This window comes from Schistocerca nitens, chromosome 4 (assembly GCF_023898315.1).
Source record: "Schistocerca nitens isolate TAMUIC-IGC-003100 chromosome 4, iqSchNite1.1, whole genome shotgun sequence".
NCBI lineage: Eukaryota > Metazoa > Arthropoda > Insecta > Orthoptera > Acrididae > Schistocerca > Schistocerca nitens.
This window is the reverse complement of record NC_064617.1, coordinates 279,399,895-279,425,970: the sequence shown is the minus strand read 5'-3', so window position 1 is coordinate 279,425,970 and position 26,076 is coordinate 279,399,895. Positions and strand designations below refer to the sequence as shown.

Below are 26,076 nucleotides of genomic sequence, written 5' to 3'. Positions count from 1 at the left end.
GGACTCTACAGAACCTCTAAAAAAGTAAATAAATAAAAATAAATAAGCAAATAAAAAATACAAAAGGCCGCTAGTAATTTCCCCATTTCCCCTCCTCCAATAATTATGTTTAGACAATATTCTTACAAAATTATCTGGAATATTCATTATCATGTTGAGTCGAGATGTTCACTTAAATATACAGATCATTATCAGAATCTAGCTACATACGGAAACCGAAGAGAATTAGGTCACTAGGCGGAAGGTGGCATTGCCTGGAGCCTTGTAGCACTGTTTGCGCCACAAATGGCCAGAGAAATCGCTGCTCAGCTGTATTTTCTGGAGCTGCTTCCCGGCGTCCCACCAGGTAAGTTGTTTTGCAGGTCTAGAAAGTCCAAAGAGCGATTAGGGCGTATTTTCCGTCGTGGAAGGCCACCGCCAGGACCACAATTGTACCCGCGGTGCCTAGCGCGCCACACCAGTGCTCACAGGCTTTGAGAAGCTCTCCAGTGACAGATTCTGTCCTAAATATTGCATTATTCCACACGGTATTTACTGCGGTTGCTAGTGTGCCTTAATTTTTCTTTTTTATGTTTAGAGTTATTTGGGCAAAAGAGTCATTTTATGAGAGTCTGGTCTACTTGCACTTATCTCCAAAAGACACACCGAGAGGCCTAGTGTCGTGCTTACGGCGCTCTTTGGAAAGAGTGGAATTAAAATTTCCGTCTGGCCATCCAGGTTTACATTTTCTGTGCTTCCCTAAACTTCTTGGGTGACTATCGAGATTATTTACTGTTAAAAGAACATCATTGTCTTAGTAGAGCTTGTACACCGTACGGTGTGTGTCAGGGGGTGCTTCTGGTACTGCAAACGTCTCCATCCTTGCCTGTTCCAGTCACGAATGGTGCGCGGTAAGAACGAGTGTCGGTAACCTTGCGTATGAGCTCTGATTTATATTTCTCTGATTTCGCATTTGTGATCATATGGCGAGAAATAAATGGAAGAAATTTATGTGTTGCTCACCACTTACTGGGACGCATGCTTTCGGAATTTCAACAACAAATCTCTGCTCGGTACACAAAGCCTCTCCTGTAGCGTCTGCCGCTGACGTTAGTTGAGCATGTTACAACCCTCTCGCAATTGGAAAAAAACTTTCTAAAGCCAAGATCGCATAAATATCCCTTTATTTACAACAACCGGTTATAGCAGACTTTTCTGTCATTCACAAAGTTTTGTTATAAAACAAGTTCATTTTAAGCTGGAACTTCACGCCAAGTTATCATGTTAGCGGTAAAATGAGCACTTACCAAACGATCTCGTGACGAATTGCGCTTCTCTTCGGTGGATGTTTTCTACCTCCATCTATTCTACTAATCCAAATTGGTACAGGTGGCAGACAGGTGAGCAGTCCTCTAGAATCGATGGAACGCTAGTCTTGTAAGCTACCGCTTTCGTGGATGAATTACATTTCCGTAACACTCTTCTAATGAATCTCAGCTTGGCAGCTGCGTTTCCTCCAATTATACGGTCATTCCATGTTAGATCACTTCGGATGGTTCTCTTGGGTACATTTCGGTTGTTATTGTCCGCGGCAAATCATTACCAGTAGTATAATCGAACAGTAATTGATCTTTTCGCCTATTTGCTCGCAGTTCGTTACACTATTATACTGCATGTCTAATAGCCTCGTTGTCTTCGGAAAGTTAAACCCTAAACTTTCTTTCTTTTTCCAATGCACTTGCCAACTCAGAATGTTTTACTTTTTCAAATGCAGCTGGCTTTTCGTTATCTTTTATTAAATGAGAGCGAAATAGTCGAAACCAAAAGATTGATTAATCGATACAAAATAAAATAACAGAATTGGTAAAGTCTTCCAAGATTTGTGCCAAACGGTAACTTTATATCCGTGCTTCTAGTCAAATGCATAACTTCACATGTGTACTTACTCTACTATTCTGTATATGTGTGACAGGGAAATTCTCGAAAGATGCGTCTCTTAATATTTCCTACGTTTCCTACACCTTCCTTCTATATTGCAAGATAAGCGCAGTATTACTTGGTGCAAAGGCTTTCCTTGCCTCTCCTAAAAAAGAATGAAGCAGTCAGTATCTTTTTGTCAAGCTGTGCAATTAATTTTCTTTAATTACGAATGACAAGCATTTCTACATATGGTTTATAACAACATCGTCAATATCAGAAATTAACCTTACTAAATGGAGCATGTTAGTTACCAGGGACGGTTTATCAAATTTTCTGGAGACTAAAGTAGTTGTAATTCCTGCGTGTCGCCAGCACAATCCACAACCCCAGGCATTAATATTTTCTCGTATTTTGTAATTGGAGACTCTTCCCCGTCATTGCTGGAATACGCTGAGGAAATAATGGGAATGACCCATTAGGTCGCCTCTGCCACAAACAGTGGAAGGGAATTCCAGGCCGTTTATCTGTCTCCAGGAAACAGAATCTAAAATGCCGATCTGCATAATAGCCGCCCTGAGGAACGATAGTAATCGATACTTGAGGAAGCATCGTCGTAACACTGTCCCTGTGCCCCTACTGTCTACATTTTATAATGCTATGGATGGGCTGATTCCTAACGTCAGAATGTAACTCTCTATAGTCAGTACGTGGTTTTTAGATTTCATTTATGAAAACGTTGGTCGAACACTAATTTTCAGGGCTACAGTAATGTCTACTAAGAGGCATTCCCGTTTGTTCTAATAAGAGATGAAGCGCTCTTAGCATCGTCCCCAGCAGGCCATTACTCGATGGAGCGCGAGTTTTTTCAGCGAGGCGACCCACCGGAACGTGTCGACACCAGAGCGTAATGTATTTGCAAATTTTATTCCATGTACTTAGGTAGACAGTAGCTATGGCTCGCAGATGGGAGCATGATCAGTACACGCGGATCATAGCACTTGAGAGAGGAGGTGTAGTTGGACTCAAAGAAGCCGGTTAGAGTAATCGGCAGATCGCTCGATGTTTGAATAGGAGCGATGCCACTATTGGCAACAGTGGGTGAGCGATGGCCGAACAGCCGGCAAGTGTGACCGAGTGGTTCTAGGCGCTTCAGTGTGGAATCGTGCGACCGCTAAGGTCGCAGGTTCGAATCCTGCCTCGGGCATGGATGTGTGTGAAGTCCTTAGGTTAGTTAGGTTTAAGTAGTTCTACGTTCTAGGGGACTGATGACCCCAGATGTTGAGTCCCACAGTGCTCAGAGCCATTTGAACCATTTTTGATGGCCGAACACATCGTCAAGAAGGAATCGGCCGACCCAGAGAGACGACACAACGTGAGGAACGAGCATTAGTCAGAGAGGTGTTCAGAGCTCCAGATTCGTCATTATCATCGATCCAACGTGCAAATGATGCTTCAGTGACCAAAAGGTTCCCAGAAAGGGGGCTGAACTCGCAGCGTCCTTTGCGCCGTCTGCCATTGACCTCTGTACGCCAGCAAACCCGCCTGAAGTGGTGTCGGGCACATTCGGCTTGGAATCTCATTGACTGGAGTGAAATTGTCTTCAGTGACGAGCCTCGCGTCGAACTGAGCTCCTTGACCAGCGAAGACGTGTCTGAAGACGCCCCGGACAGCAGTGCAATACAAGACTAACTGTCGCCCACCACACGACCTGACGACTAGGACTGAAGGTCTGGGGTGCCATCATATTCTACGTCCCGTCTCGTTGCCGTTTACAGCAAGCCTTCCTGGCCTTACATTTCAGCAAGATAATGCCCGCCCGCACACGGCGAGAGATTTTCTGCTTGTCTTCGCACTTGCCAAACTCTGTCTTGGCCTGCAAGGTCGCCTGATCTCTCCCCAACTGAGAACGTTTGGAGCATTATGCTAGGCCCACCAACCATCTCGCGATTTTGACGATCTAACGCGCCAACTGGACAGAATTTGGGACGGTATCCCTGAAGAGGTCACCATCATCTCTATCAGTCATTGCAAAGCCAAATAACTGCTTGCGTAAGGGCCAGAGATGGACCAACACATTATTGATTTGCACAGTTTGTGAAGCTGTTTCTCTTGAATAAATCATCCCATATTTCTGAAGTTCTAGTCATTTGTTTGTACGTACACATACATCACATCTACTGATTTCCGTCCCATTCGGATAATTCCTTCATGTTTGCCGTTTTTTCTGTATTATAAACAGGGAATGGACCTAACAACGTACTACAGATGTACGTAATGGGTATGTTTCAAATTCAGTTAACAGGGCTATATATAATTGTCTCTCCCAGTGTTGGCAAACCGATGTAACTGAAGCAGAAATACGCGCAAATTTTACCACTACAGTCAAGACAAAATGAATGAAAAGGCTTACGAACATACTGTAGCTTCAAACATTTGACGGTGGCTAGAAGACGGTGCATTTCAGTAAATAAAGGTATTTCCTTTCTGAGCAGTGCTTTTTTGTAATATTACTCACCGGGATTTTTAGTCATATCAGGTCGTTCCATGCACAGTGTTTGGGGCTTCACCCTATGCTATTCACTACGCGAGTCTGGTTTGAACGCGATTGGAGTGTCTGTCTGCCATGGGTAATCCCTGCGTAGGCCTTTCTGTTACTCATCAGGAAACTAGGTCCTTACGTAAGGAAGACGGTGAGTGTACGTGAGGCAGAAGGCAGGCAGAGCAGCGGGGATTCCCCGATGACTCACCAACCGCATCGGCAGGACAGCCACTTCGCCATCAGCTGTCTCTGCAGGCCACGCCGCATATTAGTCCCGGGCTCCGCAATGGAGTGTGTTCCACATTGTCACAGCTATATCACTATGCTAACTCCACGACCACATTCGTTACTTCACTGAAGATTCTATTCTTACGTTACATCGAAGGCAGACACAGTTGTGGACACCACTTTCTTTCTGTCTGCTGAGTATTCTTAGATTCTTCAAAGTCAGAAGTACGTATAACTTCCTGTTTATTAACTTTTAAGTGGTTACCCGCAGTATTCAGGGTAGGCTTTTGTAGGGCACTCCTTTTTTTGGGCCAGATTCTACGGAGGAGAGTGTCCAGGTAGCGATTTCTGGTTCCAACTGCTAAGGCGATACTCTCTAAATATTTGGAACTGGATGGTTTGGATCTATTTTAATTGGATGTGTGTGTGTGGGTGAGTGTGTTTGGTTAGGAGAGCTCAGAGTATCTATGTCCGTTCCGAAACTACAATGCTTCTACATCTACATCTACATCTACATTTATACTCCGCAAGCCACCCAGCGGTGTGTGGCGGAGGGCACTTTACGTGCCACTGTAATTACCTCCCTTTCCTGTTCCACTCGCGTATGGTTCGCGGGAAGAACGACTACCGGAAAGCCTCCATGCGCGCTCGAATCTCTCTAATTTTACATTCGATACCTCATCCAGAAACGCACCCTCTCGAAACCTGGACAGCAAGCTATGCCGCGATGCAGAGCGCCTCTCTTGCAGAGTCTGCCACTTGAGTTTGCTAAACATCTCCGTAACGCTATCACGCTTACGAAATAACCCTGTGACGAAACGCGCCGCTCTTCTTTGGATCTTCTGTATCTCCTCTGTCAACCCGACCTGGTACGGATCCCACGCTGATGAGCAATACTCAAGTATAGGTCGAACGAGTGTTTTGTAAGTAACCTCCTTTGTTGATGGACTACATTTTCTAAGGACTCTCCCAATGAATCTCAACCTGGCACCCGCCTTACCAACAATTAACTTTATATGATCATTCCACTTCAAATCGTTCCGTACGCATACTCCCAGAAATTTTACAGAGGTAACTGCTACCAGTGTTTGTTCCGCTATCATATAATCATACAATAATGGATTCTTCTTTCTATGTATTCGCAATAAATTACATTTGTCTATGTTAAGGGTCAGTTGCCACTCCCTGTACCAAGTGCCTATCCGCTGTAGAACTTCCTGCATTTCGCTGCAATTTTCTAATGCTGCAGCTTCTCTGTATACTACAGCATCATCCGCGTAAAGCCGCATTGAATTACCGACACTATCTACTAGGTCATTTATATATATTGTGAAAAGCAAGGGTCCCATGCTTGACAAGAAAAACGCTGAGAAGGAGCAGGGGAGGGGGGGAACGAAATGGAACTTAATGGGTAGAGAGGGTGTCTGATAATATTTAAGTGACCCAAAAGCGAATTAAGTTTACAAAGAACGTGGCAGTATGAGCCCACTTCTCAGTACGGCTTTGCACTCTCTTTTGGGCTGGATCTCACCACTGGTTCGGTTGGAAGTGTGTCATGAAGCCGGTGTATCTTCTACTGAGGCAACATGGCCCATAATTATTGTAACTATTCCTGGTTATTCTGGATACTAGCATTGGGGTGGGGTTGACGTCCACGCTCGCGTCACACATGTTGTATCTGGTTAACTTGCTGGCCACGGTGGTATCCCGACATCATTCAGAGCGTTCATAGAGACACGTACCATATCTGGACGAGCAATGTTCTGTTGAAAAACAGTGCCACGATACTGTCGCTTGAGAGGTAACACAAGGGCGTCCGTGAAGGGACGTTGCACCGTTGAAGTTCCCTCAATCACCACGAGCTGTGATCAGAGGTCATACCACGACGCCGGCAGCAACACTGATACGCATCTCAAACATATTGGAAGAACGGGGCGGGCCGGGGTGGCCAAGCGGTTAAAGACGGTACAGTCTGGAACCGCGCGACCGCTACGGTCGCAGGTTGGAATCCTGCCTCGGACATGGATGTGTGTCATGTCCTTAGGTTAGTTAGGTTTAAGTAGTTCTAAGTTCTAGGGGACTGATGACCTTAGAAGTTAAGTCCCATAGTGCTCAGAGCCATTTGAACCATTTTTGGAAGGACGGGATCTCATACCAGGTCGCAACTATACTCACCGACGATGATCATCCGGGCAGTGCAGAACTGTGCAACGCAATGCCATTCATCAGCGAACCATGCTTCCCGGTTTCCGGTCACGACACCACTTCAAACGCGGCAGTTTGTGGTGTTAATGGCAGCCTAGGCATGTGACAGTAATTCGCTACACCGGCCGCTGCTGGTAACCGACCCATGATGCGGGATGACTCAAAATGTTGCAGGGAGTCCGTAACTTATTCTCAGATGATAGGCACGGATGTGAAGGGGTTACGATTTTCTTGGTGCACAATACAGCGATCCTCCTTTGCAGTGGTCGGACATGGTTTACCGGTACCATGACGACAAGTATGCCTGCTCTCATGTCACTGTGCAGTCGAACGTCGAGTAACCTTCACATCGGAATGTCCCACAAACCTGGGTATTGAATGATTCGACTACCTGTCTAAATGGAGACACAGAATGAACCACTTTTCCAACCAACTCTGTCAGATACTGAACCGCTGTCTGTCATGAGTATGCAGCATGTCAGTGTCCTTCATTGTGATTATGCAACATTTGAAGTTGTTCACGCCGCTTCACCCTACCTGGCCTGGTAACAACACCAATGAACTCTGATGGTTGTTCTGTCGCAGAGAATTGCAGCTCTTATCATTTACGTACCCGCCGATAGGGTGCATGTGTAGGAATTTACATTGACTCCGATCATGTCTTCTGGGTACTTCACTTTTTTGTCAGGCTGGGTATTTCTTTTTATTTTCTCCTTTTCTTAATAAAAATTCCTACTCAAGTGTGCAGTGCGAGATTTACTAGGTAGGGACTTGGACCTTCGTGGCCAGCGGTTCATGTAAGGAGAGATGAACAACGGAGGGAATCAATTAAGGGCAGTATTGTGGTTTATTAGTGATAGATAAATAATTAGCTTTAATGGCTCATTCGACTTACCCTAAGGACTACCTAAATCCATTACGTAACAGTCTCTCTACTTTTTTTTCCTTTTTTCATCCAAATTCTAACAAACAAGAGACTGGAAACGGAGATTTACAACGGGGAATACAGGGAATACGAGGGCTGTTGGGGAGGTAAAGTCCGATCGGTCGCGAAATGAAAACCACAGTGAAAATAAAAAAAAAAATTATTCGCAACAGTTAGCCACACGTTCCAGCCACCTCTCTAAATAGTCGGCGTTCTGACTTAGACATTTGTCGTGGCATTGTACAAACTCTCCAGTACCCTCGTCACAGAAAGCAGCCGCCTGTGCTTTCTGCGAGTTATCTACGCTGGTCTGCCTTTTGTTGTTTGTGCCAAAATGTTGTCTTCATAGCCAGAGGTTCATGTGAGGAGAGATGAACAACGGAGGGAACCAATTAAGGGCTGTATTGTGGGTGATCAACTACTGCCCATCGTCAACGCTGCAGGAGTGTCTCCTTTGCCCCTGCAGAATGCGGCTGACAATGGTCGTGAAGAAAGAAACGCATGAAATTTATGTTATGTGGGCTGCATAGCTTCAGGGGAAATCTCTCACTAGATACACATACCTGGCGGGAGACACTGTTGGTTTAGGCATTTCTACGTGATCGCTTTGCGCACTGAACTAAAAAGCCGGCCGTAGTGGCCGAGCGGTTCTAGGCGCTACAGTCTGGAACTGCGCGACCGCTACGGTCGCAGGTTCGAATCCTGCCTCGGGCATGGATGTGTGTGGTGTCCTTAGGTTAGTTAGGTTTAAGTAGTTCTAAGTTCTAGGGGACTGATGACCTCAGATGTTAAGTCCCATAGTGCTCAGAGCCATTTGAACCATTTTTGAACTAAAAAGAGTGACGTCAAGCGATCGACAGGTACACTAAAGACACTGCCCCACACAGCTGTGCAAAGTTCCGTAGGATTTTCACAGTGGTTTCCATTTCGCACCTAATCGGACCTTACTTTCCGAATATGCCTCGTATTTTGGAGCGGATTTTCAATGCTGGTATTCATTTAGATATGGGACCATATGGTCCCAGTCAAAAATATTGGAGCCTAGTGGGTGTAGAGTGGATCTCTTAGTGTATGAGAAAGAATAAAGTCGATAACAAGAGCAAACACTGGCGTGTACCTACCTGACGTGTGGTGACATCACTGAAGTCGCCTTCTGTGAGTGGATACCGAAAAACGCGATGAAATGGCTGCGATTTGGAGCAATTCGTGCGTTATTAATACCAGTCGAAAAACGGTTCCCTATCACGATAAGAACAACATCTGATGAGCTGCAAGAAGCAGTAATTTATTTTCGGAATCAATGACTGACTGTCTAAAGAAGAGCCTTCTGAGGCGCAGAATCATTAATTCAGAACTGCAGCATCAGAATTTTGCGTGTCTGACTGTGTATTGTGCAAGATGATACATCAGGGACTACAGTTACGCGTTGTCGTGCGAGTGGTCAAATGTGTTTACGTAATACACTATTACTTAAGAGCGATTGTGAAATCGTTATAGAGTGATGTTGAAATTTCTTGAGCAGTGAAACCATTCTTTGTTAATCTCCTGAGTCTAATGAAATATGCGGTACATTCGAACATTCTGGAGTCCGCAGCTCGTGGTCGTGCGATTAAGTTCTCGCTTCCCGCGCCTGGGTTCCCGGGTTCGATTCCCGGCGGGGTCAGAGATTTTCTCTGCCTCGTGACGACTGGGTGTTGTGTGATGTCTTTAGGTTAGATAGGTTTAAGTAGTTCTAAGTTCTAGGGGACTGATGACCATAGATGTTAAGTCCGATAGAGCTCAGAGCCATTTGAACATTCGAACGTTCTGGGGTAGTTGTGTTCCATTGTTACATTGTTTCTTTGACAGTGCCGGCCGAAGTGGCCGTGCGGTTCTAGGCGCTGCAGTCTGGAACCGCGAGACCGCTACGGTCGCAGGTTCGAATCCTGCCTCGGGCATGGATGTGTGTGATGTCCTTAGGTTAGTTAGGTTTAACTAGTTCTAAGTTCTGGGGGACTAATGACCTCAGAAGTTGAGTCCCATGGTGCTCAGAGCCATTTGAACCATTTTTTTCTTTGACAGTATCTTTTATCCTAGCTATAAGAATGTCAAAAAAATATTGTTCTGTTATTTTGAATGACCTTAAGAGGAATGAGGATTGTAATTAATTTGACTTACTTGTAAGTCGTTTACGTTTACTGATGATGTCATTACTGTTTTTATGAGACTTTGGTTGATTGTTTTTCTTGATTTAAGAGTTTAAGTATTATAAACTCTTTGGTTGTTAAGTATGACAAGGAGAGAAGAAAGCTCTTTCATATTAAATACGAATACTCAAGACAAACTCATACACCGAAGACTTTACCTCCCTAGAGAAGCGCTCGTGACCGCGCAGTTGAGCGCCCCACAAACCAAACATCATCCCTGATTTTAGTTGAGGAAATCTCGATGGCCCTTTCCAAGGTGGAGGTCCGAGGGTGGAGGAGAAAGGCAAACACATGAAGGCAAATTGTTGAGCAGACCAAGACCCATCAAAGGTTGAATGGTTGAAGTGCCATCCGCCCCATCTAATTGGTAACGTAGAAAACGTTTTCAGTGAAACTTATCAATCTGTTCTCCATACGAAAGTTTGGTTACACACGTCTGTGAGAAAGATGTATTAGATGCAAAGCGAAAACAGGCCCCGAATTAAGCTGTGTGAAATTAAAGACATTCGAAACGTCACTCAATCGATTGGTATGAGTGTATGGTTTCCTCCGCGATGTGCAGCCGATGCTAGCAACAGTAGTCTTATGTTCCTTGTAGGCCAGAAATAACGTCTGTGAAAGCGGGCAGGACATGAACGCCGTGCGGGTAGGAAAGTTCCGGCCGCGACGGCAGGCGCCGCTGTGAGTGCGGTGACCTCAGACGCCGCTAACCGCGCCTAATTTGAGCTCGCGGCGCCTCATAAGGACGGCCTCGTCTCAGATGTTTGCGCCGGTACCTCCTGCAACCACGGCCGCAGCATCATAAAAAAATACCCGCCGAGCACAGTGTTCTTAATAACGCGCACTCTTCCACAAGAGCGTTCGGAATCGCACCTCTACCAAACGTTTCGTCGTGTCGTGTTAGGGCGCACGCACGCACGTATACACACACACACACACACACACACACACACACACACACACACACACACACACAAACGCGCGCGCGCGTTGTTTAAAAACGTGCCATACATTCCTACAGGAGGTAATAACTTATTGTTCAGACTATAAGAAAAATAATTGAAAGGAAATTTGTATGACTTAGCTGCTCTGGGTGTTGGAATAATTCAACAGGTACGCTTAAAAATGTGTGAACGGGCAGTGGTGCGAAGCCGCATTCTCCGCTTTTCGCGGCGGTTTACCTTGACTGCTTCGGCCATCTGGACACGTTTCCCGTCCGACTCAAATTCCGAAGTGCTGCTCAGCACTGATGTGACCCCGCCCAATACAAATTTCGCTTTAGGTATGAATATAAAGGCTGGTTAAGTCGATCTTTGGTGTCTGTCCTTTCGGTGACGTCTATTGTACCGGGTGATCAAAAAGTCAGTATAAATTTTCAAACTTAATAAACCACGGGATAATATAGATAGAGAGGTAAAAATTGACACACGTGCTTCGAATGACATGTGGTTTTATTAGAACAAAAACAAAAAAAAAAAATACCCACATATTGCTAGACGCATGAACGATCTCTTGCGCGCGTCGTTTGGTGATGATCGTGTGCTCAGCCGCCACTTTCGTCATGCTTGGCCTCCCAGGTCCCTAGACCTCAGTCCGTGCGATTATTGGCTTCGGGGTTACCTGAAGAGGCAAGTGTATCGTGATCGACCGACATCTCTAGGGATGCTGAAAGACAACATCCGACGCCAATGCCTCACGATAACTCCCGACATGCTTTACTGTGCTGTTCACAACATTATTCCTCGACTACAGCTATTGTTGAGGAATGATGGTGGACATTTTGAGCATTTCCTGTAAAGAACATCATCTTTGCTTTGTCTTACTTTGTTATGCTAATTATTGCTATTCTGATCAGATGAAGCGCCATCTGTCGGAAATTTTGTATTTTTTTGTTTCTAATAAAACCCCATGTCATTTCAAGCACGCGTGTCAATTTATACCTCTCTGTCTACGTTATTCCGTGATTTATTCAGTTTTCAAATTTATACTGACTTTTTCATTACCCAGTATAAGAAAAATTCCTACACTTTTATTCCGAAACCAGTATCTATTGAGATATGGCGAATCTGTCGATCCACTCTCATCTGTCTCTTACGCAGTTGTAGATACTACAGGCAGTGCTGGATGTGATTTCCATGCATCCTGACACACCCTAGAGCACTTCTTTGCAGTGAATGACGTATTCTTTCGAATACACGTGGCTCCATTTGTATTGCATCAAATGCATTACTCACACACTTCCGTAACATCTGTACAGAATTTTGGAAATGTGTGGTAAGTTCCTGTGGGACCTAACCGCTGAGGCCATAGGTCCCCAGGCTTACACACTACTTAATCTAAATTAAACTAACTTACGCGAAGGACAAAACACACACCCACGCTCGAGGGAGGATTCGAATCTCCGACGGGGAGCCGCGCCAACCGTGGCAAGGCGCCCGAGACCGCGCAGATAGTCCGCGCTGCCCATTGCACATTGTCGATGGGTTAGGCATATACTAAATAGAGAAATTTGACAGATTCCGGTCTGATGAAAGGGGAGACCATGCTACAGCACCCCATCGCCCGTAGAGCATTGAGGTGAGGTACTGCCGTACGATCCCCTTTTTTTTATTTTATTTATTTATTTATTTTTGCTGAATGATGCTGCCACCGTTTGACAGTAGTAATTTTTATTTTGTTATACGATCCACATATCACTGGTATAAAATGTAGTTTACAAACCACAGTCGTTGTCTTTCTTCACGGGTAACTTTCTCCAATAGCGCTGCTAATTCATCGCGCAGAACTCGCTGACACATAGCACCTGTTAATCTGTTTGGCAGAGTGTATGGCCCTATGAGTCTGCCACTGACAATTCCTGCTTGTGCATCGAAACTCAAATGATCCTGGTGACTCACCTCTATGATTGCACGAGGATTTTCATCTGCCTACAAATGACTCTTGTGCTAATCTACTGTGCCATTTCTAGTGAATCCCGCCTACACCTCCGAATACTACACATTACTCATCACAAGTAAAACGACCCACGTCTTAACAGGTACTGGTTTCCCGACATATAATTATAGGAACTTTTCTTCTAGTTGCTGAAGGAATATGTGACATTTCTATTTCCAGTTCCTGAAGGAATTTGTGACATTTCCTTAAACCACTGTACGTATCACAACAGAGCAGATATTGGATGCTACACGCGTAATCCAACTTGACACACGGCGCGAGGGATGCTGGGAGCGGTGCATAAGGCGCAGTCGCTCCCATTATTTCCTGCACGGATTGTCAAATTAGACTGCGCTTGTAGTGCAGAATACTAGATGACAATTCTGACGAGTGTCCTTGTGTTCAAAATTCATATGTGTGAGTATCGCGATAGACAGTTGGGAAGCAACCAGATAACGCAATGTCTGATAGCGTCCAGCATGTTCTGTGTAATTCCAAATTCATTGTGATACACGTGGCAACTGGAATGAACCAAATAAGTTTACTAAGTCAAAACTCTGTTAAATCTGTGATCTGAATCAACTCGGGAACACTAAGAAAATGAAATATCACTATAGCCGACAAATTCGTCGTGAATTAAAGGTCACTTACATCGATGTTTTAAATAAACATCTGTTCTTGTAGTTAACAACCGAGTATGTAACGTTTATGGACCGAATTTCCTTGACAAATGTATGAAGAATACTTTGAAATTAACAGAGAGCGAGAGCACGCCATGTTACTTATTTGTCATGCTTTCTTTCTGAAAGTCGATTTTATTGTCCAGTTCATTTTATAAGTTCTGAAAGCATGTAATCAGAATGCTACGGATGATTAAAAGTGACAAGTTTGCATACAATTGTCTATATTCTTTTTGAACAGTATAACAGCAATATTGCTATGGGCACAGCAAATTTCATTACTTCAAAAACACCTATTGTTGGTTTAAAATATACTTTTTTTGTAGAAAGTTCCTTTCCTGTCAAACGTTTGTAGGGTTTATCATTATCATTCATGGTTTACAAAGTGGCTACCAGAAGTGTAATGATTGGATTCTTTGGGTTCCACTATTCCGCGCCAGCCTCTAAAATGACCACTATTTTAATTTTCTTATAATTTGGCGGAAGGAAGGAAGATTAGGATTAAACGGACAGTCGATGACAAATCAATAGAGATAGTGGAGCACACATGGTCCTTTTCAAATTAACCATCCTGGTACTTACCTTAAGCGATCTAGGGAAATCTTGACAATCCTAAATCTGAATGATTGGATATCGGTCATCCCAAATATGAGTCTAGATAATTTGTTGAAGTCTTAGGAAATGGCATTTTTTGTTATCTGCATTGTTGGCCTCCCTTAGTGACACCTACATCCAGCCATTAGTCCGTAGATACATAAGTTTACTTTACAGCGAATTAATTATGTACAGCCGGCGTCGTTTGCTTACCTGCTTTCCTTTCGGCTAAGAGTCAAATAATGAAAAAAATGTGTGTGAAATCTTATGGGACTTAACTGCTAAAGTCATCAGTCCCTAAGCATACACACTACCTAACCTAAATTATCCTAAGGACAAACACACACACCCATGCCCGAGGCAGGACTCGAACCTCCGCCGGGACCAGCCGCACAGTCCATGACTGCAGCGCCCCAGACCGCTCGGCTAATCCAGCGCGCCGGTCAAATAATGACTGAAAATGTAAGTCATTTTTAGAGTGGCTTTTCGTTTAATGAGCCTGTATCAGCAGTGTACTTTATTCTATAGCGTATAACATAACGTAATCAAAATATTTCCCGTAATAGCTTACATGGCCCCTCGCAGTTTTCTATTAGAACGGAAGATTTCATGGACCAATAGGCAGATTCTCGTAACCACGCCATCACGAAAGTGTTCCTCTGTAGTGAGGCCGGTGATCCCTGTAAGGCCCGTAAATTCTGTATTTTTCAGATCAGTCAACACTGTAATGTCCTATCTGAAAATTGATGCTGGTGGAGAAGAATCCCGCGGTCTGCACTTTTACTGAGCTGAGAAATTTCAGGCGGTCAAGTTCACGAAGACGCACGTAACCGCTTTGCCGTGTGGTAAGCGGTTTCATCCGGTTGCAACGGCTTCACGTGTACCACTTACCCGCTGCCAAGCTTTAGATGACTTTTCTTCTGCAAGGAGTCGGCAACTCGGCATTGAGAAGTCTGTCGCGGTCAACGATATGCTGTAAGAAGACTGTTCTATCTGAAACGTGAACATGATCCTAGTGTTGTTTGAATGCCACTGCAATAAGGTACCACGTAGCCAATGTTACGCCACGGTGGGCAATATGGCTTTACCATAGTCCTTCAACTGTCTTTTTACAGAGCTCAGAATGTGGAAATTCTGCTCTTCCCCGCTTCCGAACAAATTCAGCTTACCCACTGCCCCAAGGTTTTTGGTATCTAATTAAATGCATTACCCGTTTATTTTTAGTTATTATGATTTCTCGTAATGCAGCTGTTACGAAGTGAAGACCGTCAACATAAATGGAGAACGATGTGTGATCTGTCACGGAATTGTGCAACATGTGTTAAGTTCTTCTTGTGGACTGTTTGTGCAGCATGTACTACTTACGAGAGAGGCATCCAAACTGAATCATAAGATGGAGGTGTATTGACTTCCTAATCATCAAGTAGCATCCTCTAAGTAGGAAAGTATGTCCTGGTGTTGTAGTCGTTACAGGGTATGAAATGGCGCGTTTTAAAAAACAAGCCGTACAAAACGAGAGCCCGACGTTTCTGCTTTTGCTTTGTTACAGGTGGAAAGCAGACTCGTAGACTGGTTGCAAGGCTTGTCGTGTGTTCGTTTCAAGAGCGAGGCTGCGACACGCGAACACCTGAGTAGTTACTAACTGGACTGCTGGGAGACTACCGATTTCCTTCTGCTGTTATCCTGCTGGCGAAGTACGGTGACCCATAACCTATGCAAATCCTGGAAACATTCTGCATCATCTAATCAAACGACAATCGTAAAGGAAATTCTTGGAAACACACACAGAAAAAAGGTTACATTGTGCTTCTCGTTTCATGTGCCAGAGGAAAATAAAATAAAAATGATGAGTTAAGGAAGGGAAGGAGAAGGATAACGTTTTGTTTCCGTCATAGTGATAAATTATTACCAATGCAGAAAAAACTGAAAAATTTTTTTTGGCTATTATTAAAGGCATCGCTCCTTTCGACGTCGATACAGCTCCACCGCTCCTATATCACCATTCGGTGTCTAGCGAAGGGGACCTGGTATTTGTTTCACTTTTCCCTGTTCATTATTCTCTAGATATACAGCACATTCAGTAAACGATTTCACGTACGTTTCCATATTGGTTATAACGGTTCTAGTTTCGTCTTAGTGGTCCTTGTATCACATGTATGTAGAGACTGCTCCTGAGCTTCTAAAAATAATTCTTAGAATGGAAGTTTGGAAGGCGCACTGGCTCCTGTGAGGACTTTCTGATGTCTCCAAGTATATTAAACAATGTTAAAAAATCGTTCTGCAGCCGAGACTATGAATCACGAATCAGGCTGATCTGCTTGTAAACTCCTATTCTTCTCGAGTCTTTCGGGCTTCATGAGGATGATAGGCTGATGTGTCCTTCAAGTATATTAAACAATGTTAAAAAATCGTTCTGCAGCCGAGACTATGAATCACGAATCAGGCTGATCTGCTTGTAAACTCCTATTCTTCTCGAGTCTTTCGGGCTTCATGAGGATGATAGGCTGATGTGTCCTTCAAATCGTCAGTGGAAAATGTATGAATAACGTCGCCAAAAAATGGTTCAAATGGCTCTGAGCACTCACTATGGGACTTAACATCTATGGTCGTCAGTCCCCTAGAACTTAGAACTACTTAAACCTAACTAACCTAAGGACATCACACAACACCCAGTCATCACGAGGCAGAGAAAATCCCTGACCCCGCCGGGAATCGAACCCGGGAACCCGGGCGCTAACGTCTCCCGCAGATAGCTTTCCAGAATCTTCTGAAATAGACCTTGGAGCTTCGGCGCTACACGTTTCCTATATTTGCTTGAACTGAAGAACAACAGATATTTTTTATGGAAATGTTTTGTTTCGTATTCAAATAATAACGGATGTCTCCGAGTTTTTGTGTTCCTCGTGTTGGGTTTATCAAGTTTAACAGAAAGGAAGTTAGTGTTTAACTCACCATCGAGAAAAAGTTCAGTATGGACGGAATACAAGGTCGGATGTAGGTTGGGGCGAGAAAGCAACTGTGACATTTCGAGAAGAACTGTGTTATTTGGGAAAATCACGGAAAACGTACATCTGAATAGCCATATGTACAGTTGAACTTCATTGTTTCCAGATGTTTCACCTCTTTCTGATGTTGTACTGAGGGTTGCCTGCCACCCACGCTTCTTGGATTTCACAAGAATTTTGATGCGGCACTACCTCTCTAAGAACGACGCCGCCTGTACATAATAGCGAAGAGCTACCGAAAAAGTCGTTTATGAATATTGTGACTCTACACGGGCCCAGAACAGTTACCTGATGTACGGCTGACCTAACAATCCCCCCCTCCCCCACCCACTCCCCCCCCCCCCCCTCCCTCACAAGTAGTTTTGTCTTTCAGATCTACGTAGCAGGTTTTGCCAGTCTAGAAATCCTCGGACCGATGACAGACGGTCTGAATTAAACGAAATTTGATTGGAACAGAGCAGTTACAATTTCGGAGCCTGCGAACTAACTTCAAACGTACCGTCTTTATAATTTTCTCAAAGCATAAGGTTCGATTTTGTATTCACCACAACATATCGCTGGATCAGAATTGACCCCGAATTCGCAGTTAAATGTGTTTTGCGTCTGTATTTAACGGTTCTACAGTCTTTCACACAATTTTAACGTGCGTAGCTCTTTGATCCGCAATATTCTCGGTGCATTCGCGGAACGAACGGTACTCAAGCGTGGGCTTAGCAGTTGCTACATTTTTTCTTTTGTTACTGACACATCGTGGGACTGAAATCGCACATTACCCTAGAGAATTTTATGAACTGTTACGGGAGACGTAACATGTGTTACCTCTTACCGTTCTTTACAGCCTGAAGTTCGCGGCTGAACAAGAACACAACTTGGTAACGGCTGCCTTCAACATGTTTGAAGGGCTGGCGCTCTTTCTTAGTTCGATATTGCTAAAATATATACAAATCGTATTTTTAATACCGCATTAAGAAGAAAAGCAAAGGATATTTTTTTACTTTCTACATTATTCCATTGCTTTTCTCGAATCAGCTCAGAGATACACTTGGAAAACTGAAAACTCATCTGAGATCACTGTTCAGTAAAAAGTGAACAGTCGTGTAAGGTTCAAATGGCTCTGAGCACTATGGGACTTAACATCTGAGGTCATCAGTCCCCTAGAACTTAGAACTACTTAAACCTAACTAACCTAAGGACATCACACACATCCATGCCCGAGGCAGGATTCGAACCTGCGAGCGTAGCAGCAGCGCGGTTCCGGACTGAAGCGCCTAGAAACGTTCGGTCACAACGGCCAGAGTCGTGTAAGGAGGAACCAGGGAATGACGCTACTTTTTCCTATCAAACAGCGTTATTAACAGTGGCTGAGTGCTGTAAGAATTAATCTGTAAAGCAAGACTACCTGATAGGATCTGAATCGTCTACTGATTGGCGTGATCGAGATAAGAGTTCAGATGTTTAAGTTGGATTTTAAAAGATGGAGATGGTATGTGAGTGCTTGTCAAATAACTTACTGTGCAACAATGCATAAACTGTTCTGAATGGACTTGTGAGCTAGGCACACCCTAATTTTAGTACAATTGTACAGGGTGGGGGAAATAAAACTGTCCATTAAATATTTATAATACTGGTGCAGAACGGACCCTTTTTAATGAACTGGAGAACTGCCCATCGCAGAAATTGATAGAAACCTTGATTTCGATGCATCAGTCTGCGCGTCTCCCGCACGCTCTGCCGAGAGTACTTCGCTTCGTCACTACGCTTGAATGAATGAGAGGAGTAAATGTGCTTAGTGACCGGCTGAATGCAACACAAAATTGTGCTCGCGAAAAAAACAGCACGTTTTCATTGTCGAATATCATGCGAAGCACAATTCGCGGAAAACGTGTGCAGAACTGTTTCCGCCAGTGCTTGGGACTGGAAGCCTTTTGAAAAAACCTCTAGCAAAGAGTGCAACCCAAAAGTTAGTGGCAAAATGGGACCATTTCCAGTGTCTTCTTTTATGTTCATTAAAAAGGATCAACCGCGTCGTTATTATTGCAAATATTTTCCGGACCAGTTAAATTTTGCCCACCCTGTATATCTCACACACGGAAGGTGGGTCAGGATTAAGAGAGATCAGGGCGTGACCTGAAGCATGTAGACAGTAATTTTCTCCTCATTTGGTAGTCGTTTGGAATAGACGAGAAGCCCGTCAATATCGATAATGACTTAGCTCAACCATGTGCTGTTCAGTAACTTGCGGAGTATAAAGGGTGAGTCAGCTACCCCTACCGATGAGCGTTACGCAACCTGCAACACCTTCATATACCATGTGCAAGATTTTCATGTTCTCTCACTTGCTACATACGAACTGTTATTCCTACAGAAAAATGACGGGACGATTTTGTAGGAAATTTAATGTAGTTAAATTTCGTACTGGGATACGTTTCCGCTAGAGGCCTTAGTTTTAGAATTATTCAAGAAAGACGTGCAAAAGTGACTTTAGAACGCGTTTGTCTTCAATAACTCGAAAGCCGTGGCCTCCAGCGAAAACGTATCCCTGTACAAAATTTAACTACATTAAATTTCCTACAAAAAGATCCTATTCATTTTTTCCTTTTGAAGGTGTTGTGGGTTGCATAAAACCCTCGGTAGAGGCAGCGGAATCATATATGTGGATGTAAATGAATCAGGAGGATGAGGTTGCTCTTTATCACATTGTTCTCCTTTATTGCAATCCAACTTTATGAGGTTACATGTGCACCGTAGCAGATAGGCTGGAAGATGACGGTGTGGCTGTACTTGTGGAACAGAGGCCTAGATGAGCTCCAGAAAGGCCCATAGGAACAGCAGTGGGTCGTTTGGCCAGCGACGCGCGGAAGGCGCGAGGCGACTCGGCCGTGAAATGTGAATGGCGAGCTGTGCGGTTACGTGAGCACTGTCGTTGCCAAGGGCGCCAGCTGCCGAAGGGCGCACTGCCCGGCGCCGAACCGACGTTCCAGTCGCCAGTTGGCTCAAGCCGGCCACCGCCAATATGCAAGGCAGCATGACTGCGGAGGAAACAGCCCTGGTACTCCTAGTGTGCCATAGCCAGGCGATTCGGCACATACCCCCTTCCTCCTCCCCAAACTGCCGATACTTCAACAGGTGCACACCCTGTCATTCTCATGTGTTGGTCATGAGGAAGCTTGATGGTACGAGACGCCATGCCTTTTATAGAAAACCAACCCACATTAAATTGTATCTCCAGGTTGATAGCTGTCACACTCCAGCTCGGCGTGAAGGGGTACTTCATACGTTGGTTGATGGGGCCAACGCCATTTCAGACCGTGAAAGTTTGTCAGTTCGAAGTCACCTTTCGTCGCAATGCTTATAGAGAAAAACTGACAAGACGCGCGTAACGCTATCTACCAACTGTGAATTTGTTGAGTCATGAAAATAACGAGATGGCATTAAATTCTCCAGCCGTTTTAATCCAAGCAGTTAGCATCTCCAATAAAACCGATCGTATCTCAGGAAAATTTATCTCGATTTGTGTAAGTAGGGCGTCCGTCACATCCCTTGTACCTGTGACATATCATATTCTGGCCAGACCATCAAGATCGGGAAGACCAATGTACTGAGCATAAGCGTCGCACACACATACAACAGCCGAGCAGATGTGCTATTGCAGAACGTCGCCTTGGCACCAGTCGTCCTACGAAATATAACTAGCTGGCATGCATTTCCAGCTACTGGGGTAGTGTGAATAAAGAAGCAGCTGAGACTGAATTGGCAAATGGAGATTTTTGCTTAAATTCTGCTTGGAGTCCTGCACTGTCTAGTCAAACAAAAAGGGACAAACGTTAATGCTACTTCACCTGTTGGTAATTAATATTCACTATAACGTTGGTCATCTTTGGTTGTGTGGAGGAGCCTGTGCTTAAGGTACGTGGATGTGAGTGTTGTCTTTCGACATACGCCCTCCATACCGAGGTTTTAAATTCTCTTGCACAATCCCATTTAGTAACGCTTGTGCTTTCAAAATGACAGGGTCTCTACGTGTAGAGACCCTGTCATGAACAAGTATAAAAATTCATGGTACCTACTGAGCACTGAGAACTCTGACATTGAGAAGGTTGTACATCGTTTCTCTGATGGAACTGATGAAATAATTTCGGATTATCAGGCAAGAAACTGAGTCATCTTGAAGCAACGTTTCGGACGGTTGTCGAAGAAGTCACCTGGCTCTATTCCTGTAAGTTGTTTGAACATTTTATGTTTGAACATCTGAAAATCTCAAGTTTCACAGGATGTGAAGCCTCTTCAGCACCCGCCAACCCTTCCAGATGCCCAGGCTGTTTAATGGAAATAATGGACTGATGCCCTGCAGGTGTATCCATTTTAGTAAATTTCGCTCTATTCTGGTCAACAGGTCTCTATGGACCTCACTGTCATCAGGTAAACCGCCTACAACGCTCGGAGGAGGAAGCTCAGAGACCTGAAAGGGAAGAAATGAAAATTACAGTTAAACGTTTGTCGACGCCGAAGTAATTAGAAATGGGTTACCAATTCACTTGGAGAAGCTGAGGAAAAAACAGCCATGGCTTGTTAAATGAAATATCTGGCAGCTACAATGAACTGCAGTCTATGAAGTTTCGTCATTACAGCGGGATGATGTCGTCATCTTCCCACGATACTTCGGCTGACAACCATTGAGCTATCGTCAAGCTAGTGCTTCACACTGGTTGGAGGAGGAGATTGGTGTTTAACGTCCCATCGACAACGAGGTCATTAGAGACGGAGCACAAGCTCGGATTAGGGAGGGATGGAGAAGGAAAGCGGTCGTGTCCTTTTGAAGGAACCATCCAGGAATTTGCCTGAAGCGATTTAGGGAAATCACGGAAAACCTAAATCAGGATGGCCGGACGTGTGTCTGAACTGTCGTCTTCCCGAATGCGAGTCCAGTGTGCTAACTTCTGCGCGACCCCGCTCAGTTTCCACACTGGAGATCGCTGGTGCACGTAGTACAGATTACCGCTTCATGAGGGACTTTGTCGTGTTCTTAATGGGCACCCATGCAGTGGTAACCTATGCGCATGCGACTCTGAACCAGCAATCTCCAGTGTGAAACGCTCGCCTGAAGATAGCTGAGTGCTTGTCGGACAAAGTATGGTGGCAAGATGTTGGCGTCAACCAGCTGCAATCCCGAAAATTCATGGTATACTCGTTACGCCGGGTAAACTTCAGGAATCATACCATGAATTGTTTTATATACACCTGGAAATATTGTGCTGTGATGGCCAGACTGGGGTTTCAACAGGGCTTCTCCCGAAAACGCATCCACTGCGCCAACATAATCAGATCCACCAGCCTTAGACTAAAAAACTTCCAAATGCTTCATTTACGAAGTGGAATAAGTTGGTTTAGGCTAAGGAGCTGTATAAGAACAGAAATCTCGGAAAAAAACTTGAACCTTTTGCAAGGAAGCCGCCTTGGATCTGTTTAGGGCTATAGAGGGCTTCCCAACATTTTGATTTTGCTTACCTTCATAAACTAAATCCTAACGGACAGAAAACCATGCATATTGACAGAGTCTAGCGTTGTACTGGAAGGGAAATCAGCAACAAGTATAAAAATTCATGCTACCTACTGAGCACTGAGAACTCTGACGTTGAGAAGGTCGTAAAATGTTTCTTTGATGGAATTGATGAAACAATTTCAGATAATCAGGCAAGAAACAGAGTCATCTTGAAGCAACGTTTCGGCGCATTTGCTGCTCATCATATTCAAACAGAAGATAGCGTGCAGGAAACTTATGGAAAAAATTCAGACGACATTGATAATCAACTGATAGCCTACCTATGAAATACCCCGAGAAACCCTGCATTCTAATGAAGGTAAGAGTTGCTACTCTTGAAGCACAGCTGCACGTCTACCAATAACCTTGCTGGACTGCGAAAAGTGTCAACTTGCGATAGGTATTAAACAATCGACTTTCTCCTCGCGAATACGAGCCCACAGTCTTACCAACTTCTCTATTACAATGTTAAGCACTGCGAAATTCAAACTATACTTAATACTCGTGAATATTTGGCACCACCCTTTTATACAGCATGTCGGTACTTCCTAAATTAGATTATCATTCCCAGAAATCATGGGAGTTGTTAAAAAAAGATATAAAACATGAAAAACGAAAAATCCTTCGAGTATTTCTTGCAGCGTGTCTGGGACAACCAATAGCCACGAATACAATTCAGTCGCAGTCAGATATGCGATTAGACTACTCTTTCTCGATATCGTACGATATAAATTAATCCATTCGGCAGGCGGACTTAGGTATGTAGCAATTACAGACTCGCAGAGTGTGTTTGCAGAATGCGCAAACCGATAAAATTGAACTAATATCCATTTCACATAGGCAGTTTCCTGTGAGCACAAGCTGTGAAGTACCAATATCCACATCCATAACGATAAGATTAATATAAGAATGGTCACGAAATGCTGCATCTGTAAGTTTATAAACAAAAGAAAAGACGGCAAAAGTGAAGCGCCTTCGATCACGTAACACGTGCCCCAGACAGTGAAAGTTGGCCGAAATATTTTCGTTCGCGCTCGCTTATCAGTCAGTGCCAAGGAGATACGGCGCGACCTTAAATCTCCAAATAATCAAAAGAAAGTCACGCGAGACGGAAAAAACTGCCGCAGCTGTCTTCTATAGAATCGCAGCTGTTATTCGGTGTCTGCACCGGGTATCCAACTCATCATGCTCGCGCTAGTTCAATAACTACATATGAACGCCATATGTTTTGCCGTAACGCTGTAAAGTGTGTAGCTCATTTCCTTCTAATTTTTACTTCAACTTCAGCATACTCAGAATATTGTTCTAGTGCGAAAGAACCACCGCTGCGTTTTCGGTGCTTGTCGAACATTCGAGACGAAGTACTTAAATCTAATAAACACTCGATTCACTGCGGCCCTGACAGATTTGAATACGTCATGAGAAACTGATTTGTTTCCCTAGAAGTCTACTCTTAGTTGTCACTGGATACCACACATGAAAAAAATGGAAACGAAGAAGAAACTTTGTAGTAAGCCAAACTGCTTGTTGCTTGAGACGACTTGCTGAGTTAGTGGCATGCCTTTCGGAAATACTTTGTAGACAAGTCTTAATATTACGGCAGGGAGAGCCGTGACGGATTAGCACCCCTATTGACAATTTAGATCACCCTGCGATAAATATAACAAGTATGTTCTTTCCTCTATTTTTCACAACTTGGAAAAGTTCAGAGGAGCAGATAATGATTATGAAAAACACAAACTGACGTTATGGACAGTTTCGTTCTCTTGCACATATCCGCAGTGCGACCTATATATCTGCTATTAGTTCACAGTTTCTCGTATCTTTGAATATTCACTGTTTTATTCCTGTTGTCAAGGAGTATGTTCATAAGTTTACCTCTTCTCGTAACAACCATAATTGTTGTAATGTCACTACATAGCTATAGAGCAGCGTATTTGCATGACACTTTTATTTTGAAGAGAAGGTCACGGTGGAAATCATGTAAAAATTAGAAACATATAAAAAAACTATTTAAGATACACGACTGTGGGACCAACTATTTACGCCCTGCTACGCGGAATTAAAAAAATACACAATAAATCTGGATTTAAGCATTTGGCTACGAAATTTGTTGTTGTGTACAGCTGCGTTATGATATTTACAAAACCACACACACTTTCTGGTATAGTCACCTTTTTTTTTTTTTTCAAGAACAATTTTGGTACGATTCGTTTTTTCCATCTTCATGATGGACGTATGTTATAAACCCAGTAGTCTACACGAAACGTTGGGCTTCAAATGCTTGCGTGTCACGCAGAGTGGATTTAATAACACACGGGCACTAGGGGTAACACTTGGCCACTTGTAAATGTCTGCATTTACGAAACACATGTCTTATCAGGTACTAATGACGCATGAGTACCTGAAGATGATACGCGATGCCGATACGCTATTTTCATAGTAACTTAGCAACGGCGAGTCGTGTGTAGTTTTGTAAATATATATAGCGAAATAACATAACGACTTTTATAATGCTGCGAGCACGGAGAAACTATAAAACGAAAAGGATTACGTCGATATAGACATGCAGTAGCTAAATACATCGCAAGTGAAAATGTTCCGCGCAGTGCCAGATTTCTACGACCAGCGGCACGGCACTGGGCAGGGGTGTTACGTGGCGCGTCACTTTTGCCGTCAGCGGCCGATGCGATGCGAGCGGAACGGGGTTAAGGCCACGGGCGCTGACAGGTGGCGACGGCGGCGAAAGTGCGTCGCGACTCACCTAGGTCCGGGATCGAGCTCGACGGCTCTTCGTGGCCGCCCTTATCGCGGTGCGACGCCTTGTGGTGGTGCGACGACGACGCCGGCACCGGGGGCGGCGGTGGAGGCGGAGGTGGCGGGCGCATCGCGGAGGCGGGCGTGATGACGACGGAGGCGGGCAGCGGGGGCGGCGGGGGCTGGACGACGACGGGGGCGGCGGCGGGCGGGGAGCACGTGGACGACGACACGACGGGCGAGGCGCCGCGGAAGTCTGGCGGCGCTCCGGTAGCGGCACACAACATGCTGCTGCTGCTGTCGCATGCGACCTTCGCACGGATGTGAGGCGGGCGGCCGGCGCGGCGGGCAGGCGGCCACTGGCGTGACCCGGGCGCGCGCGCCGCCGCCGCTCGGCTACTTCCGGCGGCGCTCGGGCGCGCTCGGCGCGCCGCTGGCCTTGTCCTTGAACGCGGCTCCTGAACCCGCGGGCCGGCCTGACAGTGAGCCGAGTGTAGCGGGGGCGGCGGCGGCGGTGGGGGCGCCGCGATCGATGGCGGCGGCAGCGGCGGCCACACAAACAGCGCCGCCTCTGTTTACCAGCCT

General features: G+C 44.7%; 1 protein-coding gene across 1 annotated transcript in view; it reads right to left on the bottom strand.

Annotated features, from left to right (window-relative positions):
* LOC126251485 (ecdysone-induced protein 75B) overlaps positions 1–25,758 on the bottom strand; it is a 511,809-nt gene extending 486,051 nt beyond the window's left edge. Inside the window, exon 1 of the mRNA XM_049951935.1 lies at positions 25,499–25,758. Within this exon, the coding sequence (XP_049807892.1) occupies positions 25,499–25,622 (124 nt within the window). The 5' untranslated portion in view covers positions 25,623–25,758. The remainder of the gene's footprint in view (positions 1–25,498) is intronic.
* Between the last annotated feature and the right edge of the window lie 318 nt (positions 25,759–26,076).